Source organism: Pipistrellus hanaki (genome assembly GCF_964339955.1).
Source record: "Pipistrellus hanaki genome assembly, chromosome: 4".
Lineage (NCBI taxonomy): Eukaryota > Metazoa > Chordata > Mammalia > Chiroptera > Vespertilionidae > Pipistrellus > Pipistrellus hanaki.
In genome coordinates, this window is record NC_140506.1 from 40,992,147 (window position 1) to 41,006,010 (window position 13,864).

Sequence of the window (13,864 nt, forward strand, 5' to 3'; positions counted from 1 at the left end):
CTGTTGCTAAGTGGCATAGAGATGCTCACTAAGAACTACATGATGGGTAATTGTGCCTATGATAACTGAGCTACTTTTCAAATAAGGTAGGTGTGTGTGTGTGTTTTTGAAATGCTGCATAATAATCTTATTAGTTTTAAATTATTCTAAACACATGTCCACATTTGTGTAGGATAATATTTGGGAAAACACATGGGCTTCTATAGATCTGGCCTGACATAAATAATTGTAAAGTATTCATACCCCCTAAGGGAAATACAACTGGACAACCTGAATTTATGCACTACTTTCTTTAGCACTAATCTATACTTTTATTCTATATGTCTAAAAATAATTACTTGAATGGCTTAGCCTAGATATAAATGCCTGCTGGCAGTACAATTTTTGGAATGGTCATGTTACGTAAATGTCTGTGTTATTGTTAACAGACTTCAGTGAGACAAAGGCCCCATTATTGTGTATCATTGTGAATATCATTGTAGGAATTGAAGATACCTCATACTTTCAGAGACATTGGTATGTTCAAATAAAAAGAAGGTATTTTAGAAATGAGAAGATATATATGATTTATGTTTATTTTTCTCTTAAGGGTACTTTTATTCACTTTAACAATTTCTTATTCCCATATTCCTGGCATAACCAAATGCACTACAATTAAGCAAACCTACAGCTGGTATAGTAAACCAGAATGACAAAATTCCTTCTTTTAGGTCATATAAGAAGCAAACATTTGAGGGATAATTACAAGATTGAAAAAAAAAATGGGTTCACAGAAAGTGCTCATGTTGTGTTGAACTTAAACTATTAATAATGGTACATTTATCTCCCCTGGTCTTTAAATACAAGTTAGTGTCTATTGGTAACTTAGACTATGTCACCTCACTGTACGATATAAACTTTCTAAACATGTACTGTTGGTGGGAAGCAGCAATGGGTTCATAAACACAACCCTACTGATACTCCTCTGCAAACCCATGATAAAAATGTAGCTTACGAGAATCATCTGCAATGGTACTTATATTTTTTACACATGGAGCTAGAGAGCAGTACTCAGCAGAAAGTCCAGGAATAGACATTCCATGAAAATGGCTCATTTATATCTTTAATTTTCAAAGCTTCATCCATATTATACAGAAGGAAAAAATATCTTTTGAAACCAATAAGCTGTTAACTCAGGATTCTGAACCTTTTCTATGCTATGGATACTTTTATCAGTCTGATGAAGCTTTTAACAGAAGCAAAACATAATTATCAAAATACTTTAAAATGTGTGATATCGTAATAAGTGTCCTCTATAAACATATTAAACAATAGTTATTCCACTATAGTTTCACATTAGTGAAAAGTGTGAATTATGTTTCCACATATGTATCATGTGGAATGAGAATATCTGTGGTTTCTATTAATGATAGCCATTGGTACTGCTAATACTATGACTCACTTTTGTCCACCTTTGTAATTCTAATTTTTAGGTAGCCATTAGTAAAAATAAGCATATTATTTTTTTTTTCATCAAAGGATACAGACCCCTTGGTTTCTATCCACCCATCCCTTCAGGTCCTGTACCTTAGGTTAAAATTTTATGTTAAGTAGTTAAAGGGTGGGACTGAGAAAGTCATTATGTTAATCCCTGTTGCAAGGTGCTCATGTTCTGTTAAACTGAAACTATTAACAATGGCAGAATTCAGAATTAATTCTAATGGGAAAGAAAATGGCATAATTAAGTTACTGCTGAGTGGATATGTGGTGATATTTATATGCCAAATAGTCATTTTATGGATGGTTACAAAATTGTGTGCTTGCTGGAGTGAGTGTACCAGAGAGAACATAAAGTGAATTTCGTTTTGGAGACACCACCACAGATGTCCTTGGGTTTCCTGGAGCTAAGAGCTGCGGTTACATTTTCTGGGTGTTTTGTAGTTAGATAATAGTGCCGAGTATTTATAGGCTCCCTTATATAACTATAGTTCTATCCACTTCTTGTCAGAATAGTTTATTTTCTGTCCCTGCTCCTGTTTTCCTTGAATTTTAGTATCGAATTTATTGACTTTGCTCTGGTTCGACTTCTTTTTATAGAATCATATTCCTCAAGTTCAATTTATTTTTAAGTTGGGTACTTTATGTGTCCATTCCCTTTGGAGCTCTATAAAGTATGTGTATTATTGACCAGATAAAGCTATTAAGGTAACTATTATGGAATTTATTTTTAGGTCCTTGGCCATTTTAATGGCTCTTTGGGGTTTAAGGTACGCTCAAAGTAGAGTGCACCATAACCTGAGAAGGGCGGTCTGTGGCTGTTATTTCTTCCTCAGAAGCTGCTCAGTCTGAAATGGCTACAGGCTGGTTGCTCTTCAACCACCCACTGCAATTACTTAGTCTCAAAGGTTTGAGACTCCAAGTTCAAAATGTATTCTTTAGCGATTCATTTCCTTGACCAGCTTCTGTTTTGAAATATTTTTTCTCTTGCTTTAAGTCTTTATTCTCTATTTCTCTGATTACTCTTTTAGGTTATTTATTTTTTATTTATTTATTTTTTGTATCTTTGCAGATGCAAGTTCTTTACTTGCCTTAAATTCTATCTTTAACAATCTAATGCTTCTCTCCCTTGGCATTAACATTCAATCTTACCACTTCACCATTCTCATCTGATCCCTAAATCCAAATCTCTTTACCGCCAGTGCTTTGCTGAGCTAGCACTTGCATTTTAATGTCTAGCTGAACTATCTGTACTACCTTAGCAGCACGTGCCAGATGCACATACAATTCAAGGTGCCTATGCAGGAAGGAGCATTGTTGTGACCCTATCCTTGGGTGGAAGAAGATTGCTCTGAAGATGAAACCCCATCCATGCACATGGCCCTCTGTCTCCCATGAGACTGGAAGCTATTGCTTCCAAGTCAGTTGCAAGGATTGCAAAATGCAGCAAGGGGCACTACCCCACTTATCTCCAGGGGGGCCAGTAAGATTTTATTGCAACTATTTCAAATCCTTGGGCTTTCAGGAAATCATTAAAAATCATGCACATTTAGCAAAAGATCAGAAACCATTTATATTCTTTCTTTTCTTATATGTGAGAAAAGCATTTATCTGTGCTGCTCAGTGGATTAGATAAAGGCAGAAACCACTGTGGTTTGCACCTATAGCATCCACATTAGGAAATAACAATTTTCAGCTTCACTTGATATTCAGATCCAAAAGTTCACCTAAATACCCCACAATGCTATGTAAACATGTGCAAAGGATAATTAATTACTGACCCAGATAATATATCATAACCATGTTCCCAATAAAGTCTTAGGGTGACTTCTTTTCTAATAGTTTCCTTAAAGACAAATTTTTGTTTTTCTATATTATACATATTGTAATTGGGTTATCTCATCTCCATTTTTTAAAGGTTGAGAGATATTTTTCCAATCATGCCCTACAATTTTAAATTTTATGAGGGTGATATCAAGTTATCCTATCCGGTTCCCAAACTCCCCTTCTCCCTGCCTGCTTCATCTTTCTTTGTCTTTGAAATAGGAAATATGTAGTAGAGTTTTAGCCTGGAGAATAAATGCAAGACTAAATTTTAATCCCTGAACATTTGCAGTTTAAAACATAACGGGAATTAATAATTTGGAAATCAAGAAGGTTTTACTGGATGTTTCAGTAATTATTTGCAATCAAATAACAAACTGTCAGGTAATGAGAATTTGATTCAATTTGTTAGAGGCATTTAGCAAGTCCTAGGGGTCTATTTGGGAATTTTGCTGATATTTTTTCTGTCTTTCCTTTATTAGATTATCACTTTAAGGTATGGTGGGTAACTTTTAAAGTGTAATATGTCTGTACAAAAATGCTGGGCAACATTTGGAAAAATATACCCAGAGGCATCTGATTGAAGATGGATCTTCTGTGTCAGATACAGAAAATCCAATTTGGTTTTGTCATTGAGTCAAATTTTTTTTGCATTTATTGTTGCAAAGACCTCCTTCTGCTGCAATGCTGAAATCATTTTCTCCCTTGAAGGCTATTGATAAAGTTGCTAAGTATTCTGTTTATTTGTTTCGATAAACTGATTTTGTATTTAAAAAGAATGTGTAAAATTGTTATTATCAGTATCTATTCTCAAATATTTATAGTTATGATTGTTTCCATTTATATCTGGGTATATTTGTGGGCCTATTCTAAATATTGTGAACCTTGGAATTACTGTGTTTCCCCAAAAATAAGACATCCTCTGAAAATAAGACCTACCTACAGGTTTCCTTCTTAGTGAAATATAAGGCATCCCCCTGAAAATAAGGCCCCCCTAGGCTAAACATGAGAGATTTGGTCCACTGATTCTGAAGGAAATGGAGTCACAAGAAATTCACCAGGAAATTCAGGAATTGGATTGTTATGATGATGTTCCAGAAGATGATGACATGATTGTCATTGTATAAATGAGTAAATTCTTGATACTGTAGGATTCAGTTTGTCTGGTTTGTGTTGACGACTACCATACTACCATACCGTATGCAGGTAATAAATTTCCTTTATTTTCATTTAACAATAAATGTGTACCGTATTCTTCTTCATGGAAAAATAAGACATCCCCTGAAAATAAGACCTAGCGCATCTTTGGGAGCAGAAATTAATATGACACTGTCTTATTTTTCGGGAAACAGGGTAACACTATGTACAATCAACCATGAATATAAAACTTTCATCAATTCAGAGTCTATTTATTTATACTATATTCACAAAAGGTGGCAGCCTGAGGTAAGCTGTCCTTCTGTCCTATTGGTGTTCAGGATTAATGCTATTGTATGTATTTAAGGAAAGTAATCTTAGTTAGGCGATGCTTTTAAAGACAAAAATCATTGTAAAGGCATGCCATTTCAAATTTTTAAAACAAAACAGGTATGTTTTATCTTACATGAAAATAAGATTAGTGTTAATGATTACTTTTCTTTATTTTTCTTGGATTTCTTGATAGATTTACAAAAGTTAGAGTGTATTTTGGTATTTTAAACGTGTCTGTGGTTGTAGATCAAAGTAGTTTATAAGGTGGCTTTTTAATATATAAATACTCCTTGCCATCAAGTGGTCTTTTTTTTTTTTTTATATATTTGCCTTTATTGTGAAATAATCACCACAATTAGTCTAGTAACATCCATCACTATACATAGTTCATTGACTGATCTGGATCCCACATTGTCAAGGCCTAAAAGGTAAGTAAATGATTATCCTAAAAACCTTATCACATTATGATTATGCAATAATCAAATTATCCAGTAAATATTAAGATTCTATGGACCAAGGATCTATTTATCCTTAAGCATATTGTCCCTCTCTAAAATTCTCATTCCCACCATGCTTTCTGTGTTTTCTTGTTTGATTTTTGCTTGGTACCTACTATCTATTCTTCTGGTCTTTCTTAGCACAAATGTCACTTCCTTAAATCCCCAAACAGAAGCAGCACCCCTGCCCCAGCTCTGTCTTCTTATCATGCATGGCACTCGTCCTGTTTTATAATTTGATTTTTAGCAATTCTTTTTTTCTATCTCACACTCTATAAACTCCATGAGAGTAAGAACTGAATTTATTTTAATTACCAATGTTGCCCCAGCTGTAGATGGTGGCTACTCTTTGATGTAATTTGGTGAATGAACTCATTCATTCATTCATGTTCTCAAAACCCCCTACATAATTATGTTAAGAAAATAAAACAATAAATACTTGTGACTACTTCATTTGATCATATAATCGAATAGATTCATACTGGACTTGTTTATTTTTGTATTAAATTTATGTGGGCAGTAATCTCAATTTTGATTTCCTTATAAATACTTCTTATTAAAAACTATTTAATATCAGAATATCTTTTTGCTTTTCTAACTATGTCACACCTGAATATAGAAGAGTAGAAATTCAGTGTTTTATGGTATAGAACTATATGTAATTATTGACTGTCTAAATAGGGTAAGGAAATACTATAATTGTCTTTTCATGGTTAGTTTCTGTTCACCATTCATTAAAATACTTGATCAAATAGTAACAGAGATACCTTATGATAATTACAAACATAAAGACATAGATTAAAAAATAATATGAGGTCTTTGTGATTCAGAAGTACATTGTGATATAATATTTTTCAAAAACCAAAGCAACTCCCGTTTCCTATAATGGTTTTGGTTCGATTAATATTATTTCTTTATTTAAAAATTATATTAATATCACAGTATTTCCTAAAGTTATGCACTTATGAAGCATTATAATTGAATTCTACACAAGTTATTCTCAAGTACATAGTCACTATAGTTAGGCAAGTTGAGCATATAATAAAAATTTAAAATTTTATAAATTTATAACAAAAAGTGGGATTCATTAATATCGGCTTTTCAAATAACTCAAATATATGTTTGTCTATTTTTATTTATGCAGTTATTAACTTATTTACATTTATTGGCCTAGGTATGTTTCTAGGTACTTCATATATACTATTAATTTTAATCTATCCATCCATGTAAAACAAATGGTATTACTAATTCCATATCCAGATAAGAAATGTGAGGGTTAGAAATAGCAACTAATTTGTTCACACATAGAGTTCCAAAGAGAAAAAGCCCAGAGTTGAGACCCCAGTTCTATATGTATGCAAAGCCTATGCTCTTTTGAAACATTTTTCTTAAGTGCAAGTGTTCTTAAAGTGCACAGTGTAATCAAGTGCTCCTGTCACCATACATGGGCCAGGTCATTACGCCCCTGCAATGCCTGGGATAAGGCCAGGCTCTAGTTCACTAGCCATGTGAAGCTACGCAAATCATTTCATGGCTCCATAACTGTTTTCTCTGTAAAATGGAGCCAGGGATAAATAAAGCTTAATACAAAGGATGGTTAAGAGGATTAAATGAATAAATATTTAAAGTACTTTGGAGAGTGCTTGGCACATGATAAGTTAAAAGTCTAAAATAACATCAACATTATCATATGACAATTGGTGGCAACATATTAAGATACAGTTGAGTGTTTATAGTTATTTGCAGATTTGACTTTACAAATGCAATAATGAAGTGTTGAGCATAGAAAAATACATATCACATAATTTATTTTATCAATTTTCACTAAGACTGCAGTTTTACAAATGTACTTGGCAGTGAACACTGATATCAAAAGAAAGAGCACATGGACACTTATATAGCATATATTGTATATGTCTGTGTATTTGTAAATATTAGCTCACTTGTAAAAAAGGCCTAAATAGTTACAGCTGCTCAAAAAATGAAGCAAGGACAATATTTATAGTTTTCAAAATATATGCTCATGAATTATTGCCTTTGTTCTATATATCTAACTTTATAGATAGAACTCTTAAAGGAAAGGGTTGTGGATTTATTTAGGTTACTTTATTAAATTTTAAAAAACCTGGATAATTTTGACCTTTGGTGACACCACTTTATCCTCAGCTGAAGATTTTAGTTTTCATTTTTTATTAAAACCCTCTGAAATCATACAAGTCTTAATACTTTTCAGCAAAATAATTTGGGGATGTTGCATTATGAGAGCTCCCTTGGAAACTATCTTAATTTCCACAAATAGCGGCGGCACTGGAATGAATTTGAGTACTGTTTCTGAAACTTAATCATGTTACATTTAAACACCCAGGGGGGAACTGTAGATGTCTACTGTGGGCCACATAGTCCAATAAATGAAAACAATCCCAGTTATTTTTAGATGAGTTAACTAAAGTGCTATCAATTTCCACTGCATGTACTTTAGCTTAAACACCACGTTCCGTTAAATGCACATGGCGCAGCATATCTGTTCTTCTGAGAATAGGTTCCCATTCCGGTTCATCAGCATTTTCCTTGCAAGCTGTTTATGAAAAGGGCTGTCTGAACACTGGAGTGTGTGTCATTTACAAGCAACAAGAAAATACAAATTAAAATTCTAATTAGAACAATTGCTGGAATACTATTATAAATACTATGGGAACAGTAAGATGATTTTCACATATCAATCAAAAGTAACTTTAATTAAAATATAACATAGTGAAATGTAATCAAATCCCAGTTAATGAATAAAAAATGAACATAAAAAATAACTGAAATCTGCCCAATTCAAAAATAGGTTATTTAGAAACCTAAATTGAAACTCTTTAAATGATAATATTACCCTCCTCACCAACTTATAAACATAATTATTAGAGGTATATTTTTCCAAGTATTAAAACATTTGTTATTAACATTTGACATAATTATACTATTATTGAAAATGTTTAATAAATGATTTATATAATATTATTATTATTATCACATAATTGAGCACCATGTTAAAAACAGATAGAATTAGATATAAATTTATTCTTTATAAAGTGCTGAATAGCTATATTAATTGAATATATACATTACATTAAATAAATCACTTTGATTTTTATATAATATTTATTCAAGTAGCAATCAACATAAACATCTTGCATTCACATGTCTATTGATTAATTGATATGGATGAGAAATTGAGAAATAAAGAAGTGATTTAAGATCATTTATCAAAATGCCTGCATGCAGAACTGGCATATAAAGAGAAACAACTTCCCTGTTTATCTCTCTGATTATAAATCCATCTGCATAACCACATTGCAAAATATAATTATAACAGGTCCTATCAAGTCAAAGGGAAACAATTCAACTTGTAATATTATTTTGTGAGTACCAACTATTGTAATATGCCAGTTTACATATTATTATTCTGGCAAAAGCAGCTTTATAATACAACTTAAAAATAGAAAGTCGGGCAAAAAAAGAACTTGATAGTGGTTGAAGGCACTGAAATGTCAGATATCTTTCCCATGCATGAAGAAATCAGAGTGCTAGGTTCATTCATTCATTTAGCAAATATCTGTCAAGCACTTATTTTCCAGTTCTATCTAGGTGGTTGTGATTGGAACAGCAAAAATCTGCCCCTCCTAGAGGATATACTCTACTGGAGAATTAGTCAACAAACAAAATTTAAAAGTAAAAATATATGTTAGTGATTAATGCTAAGGAGAAAACTACAGCAGAGAAGGAGTTGAGTGTGTGTTTTGGGGTGTTATGGTAAGGAAGTGGAGAGGTCAGGGAAAGCCTCATGGAAGAGGTGCCTGTTATGCAAGAACCTGAAGGAAGTGTGGGAGTATTCATACAAATATTATAGAAAAAAGGAAATAGAAAAGGAAATGCTCTGGGAAAGAATGTGCCAGGTGAGTGCCTGAACCTGCTAGAGGCAGGAGCAGTGCATAAGAAAGTCAAATTCCCAGGAGATGCGGTCAGAGAGGTGAGGGAGAAGGCTGGAAGTCCAGGCCGGTCCTGCAGGCCTTGGAATGGGACTGTAATTTTCACTGTCGGAGGTCAGCAGTGAGTTGAAGATTCTGAGCTGAGAGATGATGCACTCTGGCTCAGTTTCACAGGTTCCCTCTGAGAGCTGGGTTAGGAATAGACCGTGGAAGTAACACGGGCAGAAGGCGGGAAGGATTTCTCTTAAGTAATGTCTCCTGGGAGCTTTTATGTTTGTAAAAAACTGTTTTGTCACCTCCTTTGCCTTACCGTTTTCTACTCATAAGACAAATTTCTTATGGAGTGAGTGTGCGTGTACGTGGTGTGTGTGTGTGTGTGTGTGTGTGTGTGTGTGTGTGTGTGTGTGTGTGTGTTGGAGCTTCCAGGGAGCCTCATGATTAGCTAGCATGGAGCCCTGGCTTAACAGCTCTCATTCCCCTCCCTTTGTCTTTTCCATATTCTGTCTAACGTTTGCCAGCTGGCCTCTGCTCCCCTTTAGGACTTCATCCTTTTGTGTTGACAAATACTGCCATGTGCTTCTGCCATTCATCTTTTGCTTTCCACTTGAGTAAAGAAAGGGGTAGAGATACATGGTGAGAGGTAGAAGCAGAGTGGTGCACGGTGTTTTCTTCACATATCAAGTACTCTCATTAAATAGATATTTAAAATACTTTTCTCATTTCCAGTTCATAAAAGTTCTAAAGTCTATTTTTTAAAAAAGATCATAATACTTATAAAAACAATAATAAAGGCACTACTATAATATAAATACCAGAGTACTTTTTTGTGAGAAGATTCTATTTATATTCTTGCTGCTGTTTTTTCTATTATAGTCAATTCTATTGAACTGAGAGAAACAATAAATTAAGGGTAAGTATTATGTGCCTTTCACAGATATTGTAAATATTTCTCAGTTTATTGTTTACTATTTTATACAGCTATTTCAGTGTTCAAGTCAATTGTATTCCTTTGCAATATTTGCCATTATTTATGATTTTTTTGGGGGGGGTTCTGAGAATGATTTCATCTTTAAATATAGGAGAACTTAATTAATCCATCATTAAAAATAAGAAAAAAGTATGTCAAGTATAGCAAATATGAGTGCAGGAGCCCACGATTAGACTAAAGGCAGTTTGAATTTAAACACAATGATAATAGCATTTCAGTGTGGGTATCCTCTGACCCAGCCAGTAGTTATTCTCTATCTTTCTCCCTTCCCTCTTCCTCCTGAAAAAGCAGCCTGAGCAAATGGCTTCTCTACCATTATTGCAGGCAGAAGCCAACCCAATGGTGTCCCTATGGGACATGATACAAAGCCCAGAAAAAGGTTTATCCATCTCACTAAAGAGTGGAAGCTGGCACAGTGGTTATAATCTATGTCATGTCAACTCTGAAGATCCTCACCTCGGTCAGCTCAGAGCTGGCACTACCTACAACTTGCAGGTGTTTCTAGGTGCACTGTCATGAGTGAATGCCCAGAGTTCTCAGTGTGGAGAACTAAATCAACACTGGAGCAGAATGCACCTTCATTTCTCAATTTTAAAAACTCTACGAAGTCACAGAAAAAGGCAGAGCCATCTAACAGGCAATACAAAGAGTAAGAATCCTAATTTATTGCAACTCTTACAAGGGTGCCACAAGTGTTCTCTTTACTGGGGCACAGAGATGAGAGAGGATGTGGGAGGATGTCAGAGCATATGATGGATTAAGGGGAGTACCTCACTATCACATTTATGTTCAAAGAGAAATCTGCATTTAAATATAAATATTATATGAATATAAAACCAAGTCAAAGAAAACCAAGGAATTTCAGTAAACACACTATCAAAAATTGACTGAAATCTATTAGGCACAAACTGGGGGCACTTATCAAAGTCTATTTCAACACATCCTTCCATAATCAATCAGGTTCTTTCTTCTTTAAGGTATTTTCAGAGGTGGTGACCTCAGCAAAAGTCTCTGATGGGAAGATGGGCAGGCTTTAGCTATTGGTTTCAATGACTAGTTCACATTCAGGTCTCCTTTCATTTTCAACATGCAAACAAGTAACTTGGTGTCTAGTTGCTCCTTGGTCAGTATGAAGAGAGAATGGGGGAAGGCAAGGCCATATAAATAACTCCAAGTCTTAGACCTCCTTTCCCAGGCCAGGAGGTTGTCTATAACTTCAGACACTACTTCTTAAGGTCACTCAAATAGCGAGGGTTTGACCACCATGGAGAGGCTCTCATACCTAAGAAGGATTCTCATGACATGTCCCTTGAACAATTCTTCGAAGGTCTCATCTTCTTTCTCCCCTGCCAGCCCTCCTATGGGTGGCCTTGCCAAACCTGGACATGCTCTTATCCAGGCATAGTTTTAAGATCTTTCCAAGTTCCAGTGCTCCCTGACAGCCCTTCATTCTGGCACCAGATCTCTGTTTTTGCTGCATCAAAGTCAAATAGTCGACTACCATCTATTTTTGTTCTTCATCATATTAACAAAGTGTTCTTTTTCAGGCCCCTTAGGCGGATGCTTTTTAACACAACTTCCAGTGCTGACTGGGCAGATATTTTCAAGACCCATAAATATAAGTTAAAGAAGGGTGCAAGAACTGTGCCTGGGGTAGGCCAAGGACCAGTTGAAATTAAATTCATCTAACGGCTGGTTAGTTACATGCTTAGTAGGAAGGTCACTAGGATAGTTGGCTGGGTGGCTATTTGTCGATGACCAACCTGCTTACTCTTTCTTTCCATCTATCAGTGCCTGCAGCATCTTCATCAACTCATGCTCACTGTCCTTCACCAATGATTTTTAAGCTTAGAAAAAATTTCCCCAATCCAAGGTATTTCTTTGATATTCAGAATTTCACTATTAAAAAAATTTTGGAGCTAGGGTAATGAGCATTCCTAGATCATCGTTTTAATTATATATACAACCCAATGAAACTCTTAAATAATTTTCCTTTTTTATGTTTTATAAATTACCATTGTCAAAGGGAAGGAAGAGAAGGAAAGTGAGAAATAAAAATGTTACTATGGCTAAAAAAAGCAGCAGTATATATGTGTGTGTGTGGGGAGTGTGTATAAAAGAGGAGGTGTAGTGTGCTTTTGTGTTGATCTTGTTCAAAACTCCATATCAATAGATATCTCAATTTAGAGGAAAATATTCTGAACTTGGAATCATAAGACCTAATCCTAGATTATGTCTGTTTCTGTCACTAACTGTGAGAGCCTGGACAACCACATAGCCTAGGTGCCAGTTTCTGCATCTGAATTCCAATTTGCATTTGCCTTCTGAATATCTATAGTATTGTGATCTCTAATAGCATACACATCAAAGAAGTAGTACTATGAAGTGTGTGTATATATATATATATATATATATATATATATATATATATAATTATTGAACTATATCATTATTGTTCTCATTAATATATATCAATTCTGGTCTCCTCCCATGAGACTATAAATCTGTTACTATCTTTTCCTAGTATTTTGTTTGTTTGTTTATGGGAATAAAGGAGTGCTTTGTTCTTCTTTGTTAACACTTCAGGTAAATTATTGGTCTAACATTTGATCCATAATATCGAGACTGGCTTAGGTTTCCAAGAAGAAAAAATGTGTGTACAATTTCTACTAATATATTGTCCAACTCAACATGAATCCTCCTTTACCTCTACCTTTTCTTGTGATAGAGGCTATCTGGGCATAGTGTGCTGACTGTATTGTCTAAACCAACGCTGCTGAAAATTTAGGTCATACACACACTCAAAAGCCAAAATAGTAATGATGAGAGAGATACACTTGGGGTTTGAGGATCTGTTGCCCTACTTTCAGACCATAGGGTGACCACTCCTGTGCCCATCATGCACTGAGATCTATCCTGGAATTTAATAACATTTAAACAACAAATATTAAATATGCCACTTCAAAAAATTATGAATTCTGAAGTAAACTATATTGATGTCAACTTGGTTCCTATAACAAATGCAGGCTATGCAAATAAAACTTTGTATATATATATATACTAATACTTACTGTATTGACAATTTCTTCCCATGAATTCACCTGGGCACTCACAGGAATAGTTAGCAACAAGGTCTGTACATATTCCACCATTTTTGCAAGGCTCAGCTTCACATTCATTTATATCTAAGGAAAACAGAAAAAAAAAACCATAATAAGTAGTTATTGGTGAAAAAAATGATTAGCTTTGTGTATGAATCATAAGTCAACTATACAAATGCTGCTTAAATTGATTTAACAATCAAATTAAATCAAGTTCAAATGGAATTGAGAATCTAAGTGAAAGAACAACAGAACTAAACTACACTTCAATAAAAATATAAATATGAATAGTGTAAGGAAATAGTCAGTGTATTCCTTAGAATTAAATCAAACAAATTAACTCTGATGGAGAGATGAATTGGTATCACTTAGAAGATCTAGAAACTTCCCCTGCAGCAACAACTGCCAATTAACACTGTCTCATTTCATCTTAATTCATTAAAATTCTAACTGACAGAGATGTTTTAGTTTCTAAATAGTTTGCCTTTGATGAATGCGATAAGAAGCAAATTAGAGTTAAAAGCTAAAGCTCATTAA

General features: G+C 34.2%; 1 protein-coding gene across 2 annotated transcripts in view; it reads right to left on the reverse strand.

Annotated features, from left to right (window-relative positions):
* The window catches only part of EDIL3 (EGF like repeats and discoidin domains 3), a 358,208-nt gene that overhangs the window by 138,288 nt on the left and 206,056 nt on the right, over window positions 1–13,864 (reverse strand). For both annotated transcript variants that reach the window (XM_084881777.1, XM_084881776.1), the window contains one exon: window positions 13,298–13,411. In XM_084881777.1, coding sequence (XP_084737903.1) covers window positions 13,298–13,411 — 114 coding nt within the window. The remainder of the gene's footprint in view (window positions 1–13,297; window positions 13,412–13,864) is intronic.